The 12361-nt window shown below is 52.5% G+C and overlaps 1 protein-coding gene across 1 annotated transcript in view; it reads right to left on the reverse strand.

Annotated features, from left to right (window-relative positions):
- Window positions 1–1366: 1366 nt before the first annotated feature.
- LOC139259656 (insulin-like growth factor-binding protein 5) overlaps window positions 1367–12361 on the reverse strand; it is a 34858-nt gene continuing 23863 nt past the window's right edge. The window contains exons 2-4 of the mRNA XM_070875180.1: window positions 11978–12201; window positions 4590–4709; window positions 1367–2047 (exon numbers count right to left, since the gene is read on the reverse strand). Of these exons, the coding sequence (XP_070731281.1) occupies window positions 1925–2047; window positions 4590–4709; window positions 11978–12201 (467 nt within the window). The 3' untranslated portion in view covers window positions 1367–1924. The remainder of the gene's footprint in view (window positions 2048–4589; window positions 4710–11977; window positions 12202–12361) is intronic.

Genomic DNA, 12361 nt, shown 5'->3' on the forward strand with positions numbered 1-12361 from the left:
GGGTGACTGGTTTCGCCGCCCGGATTGGGAGCAGACATTGCGCCCAGGAAGGGGCCTGCTCTGAGTCAGCCCAGCTGAGCTGCCGGGTAGGGGTATCCTGCAGTGGGAATTGGGGCAATCAGATCTCAACCCCCAGCCATCCGCCCCCCCCCCCCCATCCCCCTGCGCGCAGTCACCACCCCCCCTCCCATACCCCGGGCCTCGCCTATATCAGGGTTCAGTAACCGCTGCTGGAACAGTGCAAGGCGAGGGGACGCCGTTTTTAGACTGGCTCGTGATGCCACCCAAGGTCAAATAGCTGCCGACGCCCGTACGCTGGAAGGAGGGCCGGAGGGCCAACGGGCTGGAAGGGGCATCCAGTGGCCGGAGAACTGGTAGCCCTCCCTCTCCCCGCCACCCCCCAGGAAGAGAGAAAAAAACGAGGGAATCACCTCCTCCTGACTCCTCCCTTGCCAAGTGACCTCATGGCGGAGGGAAGGCCAAGGCACAGTGCGGCCCAGTTACAGGGAGGCGCCTGGGGTGGGCAAGTGAGAGTCGCACAAATGTGGCCCCAAAGAACCGCTAGCACCAGCCGTTAGTAGGCTTCCCTGTGGTGGGGGGCGCTGCAGAAAGGGGGGGGGGCGGGGGGAAGAGGATGTGATCGAGAACGGAAATTGGGGCTTGGTGCGGCCAACACAGGCCGAAGAAAATCAGTGCAACTGGTGTCCGAGGGGGGTGGGGGAGGGGCTAACCCTGCAGTGCCCGACTTCGGCTACTAGGGGGCACCGCAGCGCTGGTAACGCCCCCTTTCAGTGCAGCGGTGCCTAGTGGTGGGGCCGAGGTACTGCAGCAGCGCCTAGTGGTGGGACTCAGGTACTGCAGCAGCACCTAGTGGTGGGACAGAGGTACTGCAGCAGCGCCTAGTGGTGGGACCGAGGTACTGCAGCAGCGCCTAGTGGTGGGACCGAGGTACTGCAGCAGCGCCTAGTGGTGGGACCGAGGTACTGCAGCAGAGCCAAGTGGTATAATCAGGTTCTTCAGCACGGCGCAGAAAGGTGATGTTTTTTGCCTTGGGAGCTGGGTGTTGTGGGTCCAGTGACAGATCAGCATGCCCGGACTAAAAATTGCCACCATGCAAACTTCCCCACTTCCCCCCTCCCCCCGCTCCATCCCACCCCATCCTCCCCCTCCCCCACCTCAGGACACGCGGTCTGAGGGAACCATCAACACCGAAGCTCAACCCTCATGAGCCATCTCGATCTGCGGACGCCCACATTGCCCGGGCTAACAGCATCACCCAGCTTCCACTGTGATGGAGATCAAACTCTGTCAGCCTCCTCCCCCCTCCCGCAAACTCCGCACACCCCCATTCCCACCCACCCCCCCCCGCTCGATCAGATGACAAGAAGGAGATCACACGACACACCAGATCTTCCCCTCCCCCTTGTCCAATCAGAAGTGCTCCCGGCTCGGCGAGATCCAGTCGTTGGGCAGTATCCCTCTCATCCAGTCGCTGGTTGAAGGTCCAGCTGTTATATATTTTTTTTTTTGTTTTGTTTAGTGCGTTTCGTGGGTGGTTTAAAAAATCTCTTCAATTCGTGTTTAGAAAGGACATCGCAGGTTGCACAAGAGAAACACAGTCCCCCAATCTGGCAGCTTCTCTTCTTTGGACAACAAATTTCAATCAAAAGATGGTTCCTTCGCAAAGAATAAAAAGCGAAAACGACAAAACCAGCTCACGCTAGATCGACCAATGTGGTGCCCCGAAAAATGATAACATACTATTCTTTTTAAATTATTATACTTTTTAAGTGTTTGACGCACTCACTGCCAAAAGGTTTATAGTCTTTAATCAGCCAACGACACAGGAGGGAAAACTCCCGGAGACGGTCGGTGGTTGGAGAAGGGCGAGTGAGATAGCAGAGGGTGTGACGTAGGAGTGGCCTCAGTCGCTCTCAAAACTGTGACACTGAAAGTCACGGTGCATGTAATCGGAGCCGGGTAACTTGAGGCCGAACTTGTCCACGCACCAACACAATCCTCGCCGTTTCCCCTTCGAGGGCTTGCACTGCGGGAAACAAACATTCACAAATCGCCTTTAACACCAGGGCACCTCCAAATTGGTAAAGAACACCCCCCCCCCCCACACACTCCAATAACCAGGACCCCGCCCCAGGAGGGGGAGGGGCAATGGGGGTACACAGGAACAGGAGGAGGCCCATTCAGCCCCTCGAGCCTGTTACACAGGAACAGGAGGAGGCCCATTCAGCCCCTCAAGCCTGTTGCACAGGAACAGGAGGTGGTCCATTCAGCCCCTCGAGCTTGTTACACAGGAACAGGAGGAGGCCATTCAGCCCCTCGACCCTGTTACACAGGAACAGGAGGAGGCCCATTCAGCCCCTCGAGCCTGTTACACAGGAACAGGAGGAGGCCCATTCAGCCCCTCGAGCCTGTTACACAGGAACAGGAGGAGGCCATTCAGCCCCTCGAGCCTGTTACACAGGAACAGGAGGTGGTCCATTCAGCCCCTCGAGCCTGTTACACAGGAACAGGAGGAGGCCATTCAGCCCCTCGACCCTGTTACACAGGAACAGGAGGGGGGGTTTTCAGATACTATGACTATTTTCACTGGAGCACAAAAGTTTAAGAGGAGATTTAATAGAGACATTTTTAAACGATAAAGGCTTTTGTTAAAGTGAATAGGGAAGGACTATTGGGGAGTCAGTAATGAGGTGGCATCAACTTCAAATGATACCCGAGGAGAGAGGAGAGAGGTTGGGAGAAATTGCTTCACACACAGGGTTCTTGGTGCATGGAGTGTTTTACCACAGGGAGCGATTGCAGCGAAGACCACTGCACCTTTGAAGGATCAGTTTGATAAATATTTAAAGCAGAAAAAGATACAGGGCTATGGGGAGAGAGTGAGGCAATGGGATTAGTTTGGGGATTGATACAGGACTATGGGGAGAGAGCGGGGCAGTGGGATTAGTTTGGGATTGATACAGGACTATGGGGAGAGAGCGGAGCAGTGGGATTAGTTTGGGATTGATACAGGGCTATGGGGAGAGAGCGGGGCAGTGGGATTAGTTTGGGGATTGATACAGGGCTTTGGGGAGAGAGCGGGGCAGTGGGATTAGTTTGGGATTGATACAGGGCTATGGGGAGAGAGTGAGGCAGTGGGATTAGTTTAGGATTGATACAGGGCTATGGGGAGAGAGCGGGGCAGTGGGATTAGTTTGGGATTGATACAGGGCTATGGGGAGAGAGTGAGGCAGTGGGATTAGTTTAGGATTGATACAGGGCTATGGGGAGAGAGCGGGGCAGTGGGATTAGTTTGGGATTGATACAGGGCTATGGGGAGAGAGCAGGGCAGTGGGATTAGTTTGGGATTGATACAGGGCTATGGGGAGAGAGCGGGGCAGTGGGATTAGTTTGGGATTGATACAGGGCTATGGGGAGAGAGCGGGGCAGTGGGATTAGTTTGGGATTGATACAGGGCTATGGGGAGAGAGCGGGGCAGTGGGATTAGTTTGGGATTGATACAGGGCTATGGGGAGAGAGTGGGGCAGTGGGATTAGTTTGGGATTGATATAGGGCTATGGGGAGAGAGTGGGGCAGTGGGATTAGTTTGGGATTGATACAGGGCTATGGGGAGAGAGTGGGGCAGTGGGATTAGTTTGGGATTGATACAGGACTATGGAGAGAGAGCGGGGCAGTGGGATTAGTTTGGGATTGATACAGGGCTATGGGGAGAGAGCGGGGCAGTGGGATTAGTTTGGGATTGATAAAGGGCTATGGAGAGAGAGCGGGGCAGTGGGATTAGTTTGGTATTGATACAGGGCTATGGGGAGAGAGCGGGGCAATGGGATTTGTTTGGGATTGATACTGGGCTACATCAAGTGCAGTTCATGACCATTCCGAACTAGATTGTCACTCTACAAACTAATTCGAGGTTAGATCTCGACAGACGTCTTCTGGTCTTGGTATGATGGGATGAGCCTTGACCAGCAAACCTGTTGTACCATCTCGTCCCGCCATTGTGGGCCAGAGGGAGCAGGGGAGGGTGTGCGGATCGCGAGGGTCTTGCTCAGAGACTATTACAGGCCTTGGGTGATTCACCAACCTGCTCTTGGGTGATGCTGCTAACGAATTGCGGAGAGACTGGAGAAGCTGGCTTTGTTTCCCTTGCAGCAGAGAAGGTTCAGGGAGAGGTGTTCAAAATCATGAAGAGTTTTGACAGAGTAAATAAGGAGAAACGGTTCCCAGGGGCAGGATGTTCGGTAACCCGAGGGAAACAGATTGACGATAATCGGTGATGGAACCAGAGGGGGAGATGGGGAGAATGTGTTTACGCAGCGAGTTGTTGTGATCGGGAACGCGCTGCCTGAAAGGGCGGTGGGAACAGATTCAATAGTAACTTTCAATTGGGAATTGGATCAATACTGGAAGGGGAAATGTGCCGGGCTGTGGGGGAAGAGCGGGGGGAGTGGGACTGATTGGATCGCTCTGTCACAGAGCCAGTACAGCACGGGCTCGATGGACCCAATGGCCTCCTGTTGTGAAGGAGAGAATGCTGTGGGGGTGTGGCTGGGCCGTCAGTAATCACTCACCTGTTTCCGCTTGTACAGGCCCTTCCGATCGCAGTTCGGGATGTATACCTCATGGGGACTCAGGTAAGCTGCCTTTTTCAGGCTCTGCATCACCACCTCCATCTGCCTTCGACACGGACCCTGCAAGGCCAAGGTTCAAATCAGTTACACCTCCACCAGAAAGAAATCGCCCCCTCCACATTCCGCCCTGTCTGCTGTCCAGGCCATCCGGCCCATCGGCTCCGTGCCGGGGTTTATGTTCCACACCAGCCTCCTCCCACCACTCTCCATCTTCCCCTATCACCCCATCCTTCTATTCCTGTCTCCCTCATGTGTTTATCCAGCTTCCCCTTATCTGCATCGATACTATTCGCCTCAACCCCTCCCTGTGGCAGCGAGTTCCACATTCTCACCACTCTCTGGGTAAAGAAGTTTCTCCTGAATTCCTTGTGGGATTTATTAGTAATTATCTTATATTTATGGCTCCCAGCTTCGGACACCACCACAAGTGTAGGGAATGTAATACAGAGAGAGGCGGATAGTGATAAACTTCAGGAGGACATAAGACAGGCTGGTGCAATGGGCGGACATGTGACAGATGAAATTTAACGCAGAAAAATGCGAAGTGATACATTTTGGTCGGAAACATAGAAAATAGGTGCAGGAGTAGGCCATTTGGCCCTTCGAGCCTGCACCACCATTCAATAAGATCATGGCTGATCATGCAACTTCAGTACCCCATTCCTGCTTTCTCTCCATACCCCTTGATCCCTTTAGCCGCAAGGGCCACATCTAACTCCCTTTTGAAAATATCTAATGAACTGGCCTCAACAACTTTCTGTGGTAGAGAATTCAACAGGTTCACAATTCTCTGAGTGAAGAAGTTTCTCCTCATCTCAGTCCTAAACGGCTTACCCCTTATCCTTAGACTGTGACCTCTGGTTCTGGACTTCCCCAACATCGGGAACATTCTCCCTGCATCTAACCTGTCCAGTCCCGTCAGAATTTTTTATGTTTCTATGAGATCCCCTCTCATCCTTCTAAACTCCAGTGAATATAAGCCTAGTCGATCCAGTCTTTCTTCATATGTCAGTCCTGCCATCCCCGGAAACAGTCTGGTGAACCTTCGCTGCACACCCTCAATAGCAAGAATGTCCTTCCTCAGATTAGGAGACCAAAACTGAACACAATGTTCAAGGTGTGGCCTCACCAAGGCCCTGTACAACTGCAGTAAGACCTCCCTGCTCCTATACTCAAATCCTCTCGCTATGAAGGCCAACATACCATTTTCTTTCTTAACTGTCTGCTGTACCTGCATACCAACTTTCAATGACTGATGTACCATGACACCCAGGTCTCGTTGCACCTCCCCTTTTACTAATTTGTCACCATTCAGATAATATTCTGCCTTCATGTTTTTGCTACCAAAGTGGATAACCTCACATTTATCCACATTATACTGCATTTGCCATGCATTTGCCCACTCACCTAATCTGTCCAATTCACCCTGCAGCCTCTTAGCATCCTCCTCACAGCTCACACTGCCACCCAGCTAAGTGTCATCTGCAAACTTGGAGATATTACATTCAATTATTTCGTCTAAATCACTTATATATATTGTAAATAGCTGGGGTCCCAGCACTGAGCCCTGGGTACCCCACTAGTCACTGCCTGCCATTCTGAAAAGGACCCGTTCATTCCTACTCTCTGTTTCCTGTCTGCCAACCAGTTCTCTATCCATGTCAGTACATTGCCCCCAATACCATGTGTTTTGATTTTGCACACCAATCCCTTGTGTGGGACCTTGTCAAAAGCCTTTTGAAAGTCCAAATACACCACATCCACTGGTTCTCCCTTGAGATCGAGCGGGAAAGTGGAGTTGAGGTCAAAGATCAGCCATGATCTCATTGATTGGCAGAGCAGGTTCGAGGGGCCGAATGGCCGACTCCTCCTTAGGTTCTAAATCCCCTCTGCACCCTCTCGCTAAGCCCTTGACACCCTTCCTAAAGCGCGGCGCCCAGAATTGGACACAATACTCCAGCTGGGGCGGAACCTGTGTTTTATAAACGTTTAGCGTATCTTCCTTGCTTTTGTACTCTGTGGCTCTGTTATGAAGCCAAGGGCCCCAAATGCCTTTTTAACAGCCATCTCACCCTGTCCTGTCACCTTCAATGATTTGTATACATATACCCAGAGGTCTCTCTGTCCCTGCACCCTCTTTACAATTGTACCCTTCAGTTTATATTGCCTCTCCTCAATTATTAAAGATGTAATAGCAGCGCATTTGAAAAGCAGTGACAGGATCGGTCCAAGTCAGCATGGATTTATGAAAGGGATATCATGCTTTACAAATCTTCTAGAATTTTTTGAGGATGTAACTCGTAGAGTGGACGTAGAGATAAACGGGTCCCTTTCAGAATGGCAGGCAGTGACTAGTGGAATACCGCAGGGCTCAGTGCTGGGACCCCAGCTCTTTGCAATATATATTAATGATTTAGATGAAGAAATTGAGTGCAATATCTCCAAGTTTTCAGATGACACTAAGCTGGGTGGTGGTGTGAGCTGTGAGGAGGACGCTAAAAGGCTGCAGGGTGACTTGGACAGGTTAGGTGAGTGGGCAAATGCATGGCAGATGCAGTATAATGTGGATAAATGTGAGGTTATCCACGCTAGTGGGCAAAAACAAGAAGGCAGAATATTATCTGAATGGTGACAGATTAGGAAAAGGGGAGGTGCAGCGAGACCTGGGTGTCATGGTACATCGGTCATTAAAAGTTGGCATGCAGGTACAGCAGGCGGTGAAGAAGGCAAATGGTATGTTGGCCTTTATAGCTAGGGGATTTGAGTTTAGGAGCAGGGAGGTCTTACTGCAGTTGTAAAGGGCCTTAGTGAGGCCTCACCTGGAATATTGTGTACAGTTTTGGTCTCCTAATCTGAGGAAAGACGTTCTTGCTATTGAGGGAGTGCAACGAAGGTTCACCAGACTGATTCCGGGGATGGCAGGACTGACATATGAGGAGAGACTGGATCAACTGGGCCTTTATACACTGGAGTTTAGAAAGATGAGAGGGGATGTCATAGAAACTTACAAGATTCTGACGGGACGGGACAGGTTAGATGCGGGAAGAATGTTCCCGATGTTGGAGAACTCCAGAACCAGGGGACACAGTCTTAGGATAAGGGGTAGGCCATATAGGACTGAGTTGAGGAGAAACTTCTTCACTCTGAGAGTTGTTAACCTGTGGAATTCCCTGCCGCAGAGAGTTGTTGATGTCAGTTCATTGGATATATTCAAGAGGGAGTTAGATGTGGCCCTTATGGCTAAAGGGATCAAGGGGTATGGAGAGAAAGCAGGAAAGGGGTAATGAGGGAATGATCAGCCATGATCTTATTGAATGGTGGTGCAGGCTCAAAGGGCCGAATGGCCTATTCCTGCACCTATTTTCTATATCTCTTGATTCCCCGAGACTCCAAAAATCTAACGATCTCAGCTTTGACTATACTCAAAGACTGAGCCTCCACAGCCCTCTGGGGCAGAGAATTCCAAAGATTCACCTCCCTCTGAGTGAAGAAATTTCTCCTCATCTCAGTCCTAAATGGCCGACCCCTTGTCCTGAGACTGTGACCCCTGGTTCTAGACTCCCCAGCCCGGGGGAATCATCCTCCCTGCATTTACGAGAATGGTTCCAGGGATGAAGGACGTGGGTGACGTGAAGAGACTGGAGAAGCTGGGGTTGTTATCCTTAGAGTAGAGAAGGTTAAGGGGGAGATTTGATCGAGGTGTTCACAATCATGAAGGGTTTTTCTCGAGTAAATAAGGAGAAACGGTCCCCGGGGGCAGGAGGGTGGGTAACCCGAGGGACGCGGATTGACGATAATCGGCGATGGAACCAGAGGGGGAGATGGGGAGAATGTGTTTACGCAGCGAGTTGTTGTGATCGGGAACGCGCTGCCTGAAAGGGCGGTGGGAGCAGATTCAATAGTAACTTTCAAACGGGAATTGGATCAATACTGGAAGGGGGAACGTGCCGGGCTGTGGGGGAAGGGCGGGGGGAGTGGGACTGATTGGATCACTCTGTCACAGAGCCGGCACACCACGGGCTCGATGGGTCCAATGGCCTTTTCCTTTATCAATCTTTGATTCTATGATAAGTGAAAACATCTTCTCCGCCCTTCATGATGGTAAAGACCTCGAGCAGGTCACTACCAGGTCGGTGATTGGAGCGTGGGCAGGCAGGAGCGGCGAGGTCGGGGCGAAGGAGCGGCAAAAGACTGTGGAGGGACGTGATCAGGGCCTGGGAGAGTCGAGGGCCCAGGGGCAGCACGGACCCAGCCCACACTGTGTGCGATATGTGGGCGCACTGGGTCCGTGCAGCAGAGCTGGTCTCCAGTCGTCCTGGTTAACCCTTGCCACTGGACCAAGACCTCGCTCTGTCAAGCCCGTGTGGTGGCTGGTGTGCAACGGTCACCCCACGTTAAAAAAATCCACGCACAAGCATCTCCCACCCTTCAGGATGTAGTTCGGGATCCGGAATATTAGATTCTTCATTGAAACACCTGTGAACTCATCCCTTTTTTAGCGTGGAAGCAAGTCATCCTCGCTCCGAGGGACTGTCTATGATGATGATGATCAGCGTTCTCTGTCAGAGAGGGACGAGCCCCCAACACTTCATTCCTTCCCAATGAAGTTGGGGGTGGGATTGGGGGCGGGGGAGGGGGAGTCGCTAACAATTGGCATCTGCACCTCGGCTCGGGACAAGGAACATCTAGTCAGGGCTGGTCAGTGAGAGTGGACCATCGGTCAGTGAGAGTGGACCATTGGTCAGTGAGGGATGACCATCGGTCAGAGAGAGTGGACCATCGGTCAGTGAGGGATGACCATCGGTCAGTGAGGGATGACCATCGATCAGTGAGAGTGGACCATCGGTCAGTGAGAGTGGACCATCGGTCAGCGAGAGTGGACCATCGGTCAGTGAGGGATGACCATCGGTCAGTGAGAGTGGACCATCGGTCAGTGAGGGATGACCATCGGTCAGTGAGAGTGGACCATCAGTCAGTGAGAGTGGACCATCGGTCAGTGAGGGATGACCATCGGTCAGTGAGAGTGGACCATCGGTCAGTGAGAGTGGACCATCGGTCAGTGAGGGATGACCATCGGTCAGTGAGAGTGGACCATCAGTCAATGAGGGATGACCATCAGTCAGTGAGAGTGGACCATCGGTCAGTGAGGGATGACCATCGGTCAGTGAGGGATGACCATCGGTCAGTGAGGGATGACCATCGGTCAGTGAGAGTGGACAATCGGTCAGTGAGGGATGACCATCGGTCAGTGAGAGTGGACCATCGGTCAGTGAGAGTGGACCATCGGTCAGTGAGGGATGACCATCGGTCAGTGAGAGTGGACCATCGGTCAGTGAGGGATGACCATCGGTCAGTGAGGGATGACCATCGGTCAGTGAGTATGGACCATCGGTCAGTGAGGGATGACCATTGGTCAGTGAGAGTGGACCATTGGTCAGTGAGGGATGACCATCGGTCAGTGAGAGTGGACCATCGGTCAGTGAGAGTGGACCATCGGTCAGTGAGGGATGACCATCGGTCAGTGAGAGTGGACCATCGGTCAGTGAGGGATGACCATCGGTCAGTGAGAGTGGACCATCGGTCAGTGAGAGTGGACCATCGATCAGTGAGGGATGACCATCGGTCAGTGAGAGTGGACCATCGGTCAGTGAGGGATGACCATCGGTCAGCGAGGGATGACCATCGGTCAGTGAGGGATGACCATCGGTCAGTGAGAGTGGAGAGGGCCCCACTGTCGCAGTAAGTGAGTCAGAATGGCAGCAGAAGGGTTGTGGAAAGGGAGACGCTCCCTAGAGTAACCACAATCCACAAATTCTCCCCCGACATTCCTTCCGTATCGATCATCGGATCCCAGGGATTCCCTCCCCATCCCCAGCAACGGGCAAGCATCTACTCCCATTGGTGCAGAGATTTGCTGGGCATCTGTCATTTGACCAATCAATTCGCTTCACCGCATTCCAAATGTTTTATGGTCGGTACATGAAAGGATGAATGAAGGATTAGAGATGGAAGGAGAGAGAGACAGAGGGTCCGGAGATGGAGAGGGACACTGTGGGACGAGGGATGGAGCATTGCGCGATGTTTGATGTCTGTGTGTACAGTGTACCGTCACTGTGTACATTATACCCCTCCCCTCACTGTGTACAGTATACCCCTCCCCCTCACTGAGTACAGTATACCCCCCACACTGTGTACAGTATACCCCTCCCCCTCACTGTGTACAGTATACTCTCGCTCACTGTGTACAGTATACCCTCCCCCTCACCGTGTACAGTATACCCCTCCCCTCACTGTGTACAGTATACCTTCGCTCACTGTGTACAGTATACCCCTCCCCCTCACTGTACAGTACACCCTCTCCTCACTGTGTACAGTATACCCTCGCTCACTGTGTACAGTATACCCCTCCCCCTCACCGTGTACAGTATACTCCTCCCCTCACTGAGTACAGTATACCCTCGCTCACTGTGTACAGTATACCCCTCCCCCTCACTGTACAGTACACCCTCTCCCTCACTGTGTACAGTATACCCCTCCCCCTCACTGTGCACAGTATACCCCTCCCCCTCACTGAGTACAGTATACCCTCCCGCTCACTGTGTAAAGTATACCCCTCCCCCTCACTGTGTAGAGTATACCGTCCCCATCACTGTGTACAGTATACCCCTCCCCCTCACTGTGTAGAGTATACCGTCCCCATCACGCTGTACAGTATACCCCTCCCCTCACTGTGTAGAGTATACCCTCATCACTGTGTACAGTATACCCCACCCCCTCACTGTGTACAGTATACCGCCCTCCCTGTGTGCAGTATACCCCTCCCCCTCACTGTGTACAGTATACGCCTCACCCTCACTGTACAGTATACCCTCATTGTGTAGAGTATACCACCTCACTGTATACAGTATACCCCTCCCCCTCACGGTGTACAGTATACCCTCATTGTGTACAGTATACCCTCACTGTGAACAGTATATCCCCTCACTGTGTACAGTATACCCTCCCCCTCACAGTGTGCAGTATACCCCTCCACCTCACTGTGTACAGTATACACTCACTGTGTACAATATACACTCCCTGACCGGATACAATATACCCTCGCCCTCATGATGTACAGTATACCCCTCCGCCTCACGGTGTACAGTATACCCCTCCCCCTCGGTGTACAGTACACCCATTGCCCTCACGGTGTACAGTATACCCCTCCACCTCGGTGTACAGTATACCCCTCCGCCTCACTGTGTACAGTATACCCCTCCGCCTCACGGGGTACAGTATACCCCTCACCCTCACAGTGTACAGTATACCCTCACCCCGCACTGACTTACGAGTTCGGAGTCCTGCTTGTAGCCGGTCAGGTGTCGGTCGTGTGCTGTATTTTCCGAGGAGGTGATGATCTTGGATGCGCGCAGTCTCTTCTGCCGATCCTTTTTCAGTGCCTCCACCTTGTGCGTGGAGAGGCGGCTGTGCTTCTTGGGCAAAGGTTTGGTAATGTACCCTTCCTCCACCGTGTCCGCAGCAATCGACTCCTCCACCTCAGGAGATTCCATGTCTGTCAAAAAAAATCACAAAGAGAAATTCCCTCAGTGTTAGATCGGTCAGCTTTTAGTCAATCCTGTGCCGATCAGGAAGTCATACTTTCTGGACCCACTCCAGGGACGTGAGCCCGTCATCCAGGACACTTGCAGAGCAGTACAGAGGGAGTGCCGCAC

This window comes from Pristiophorus japonicus, chromosome 3, assembly GCF_044704955.1.
Source record: "Pristiophorus japonicus isolate sPriJap1 chromosome 3, sPriJap1.hap1, whole genome shotgun sequence".
Classification (NCBI taxonomy): domain Eukaryota; kingdom Metazoa; phylum Chordata; class Chondrichthyes; family Pristiophoridae; genus Pristiophorus; species Pristiophorus japonicus.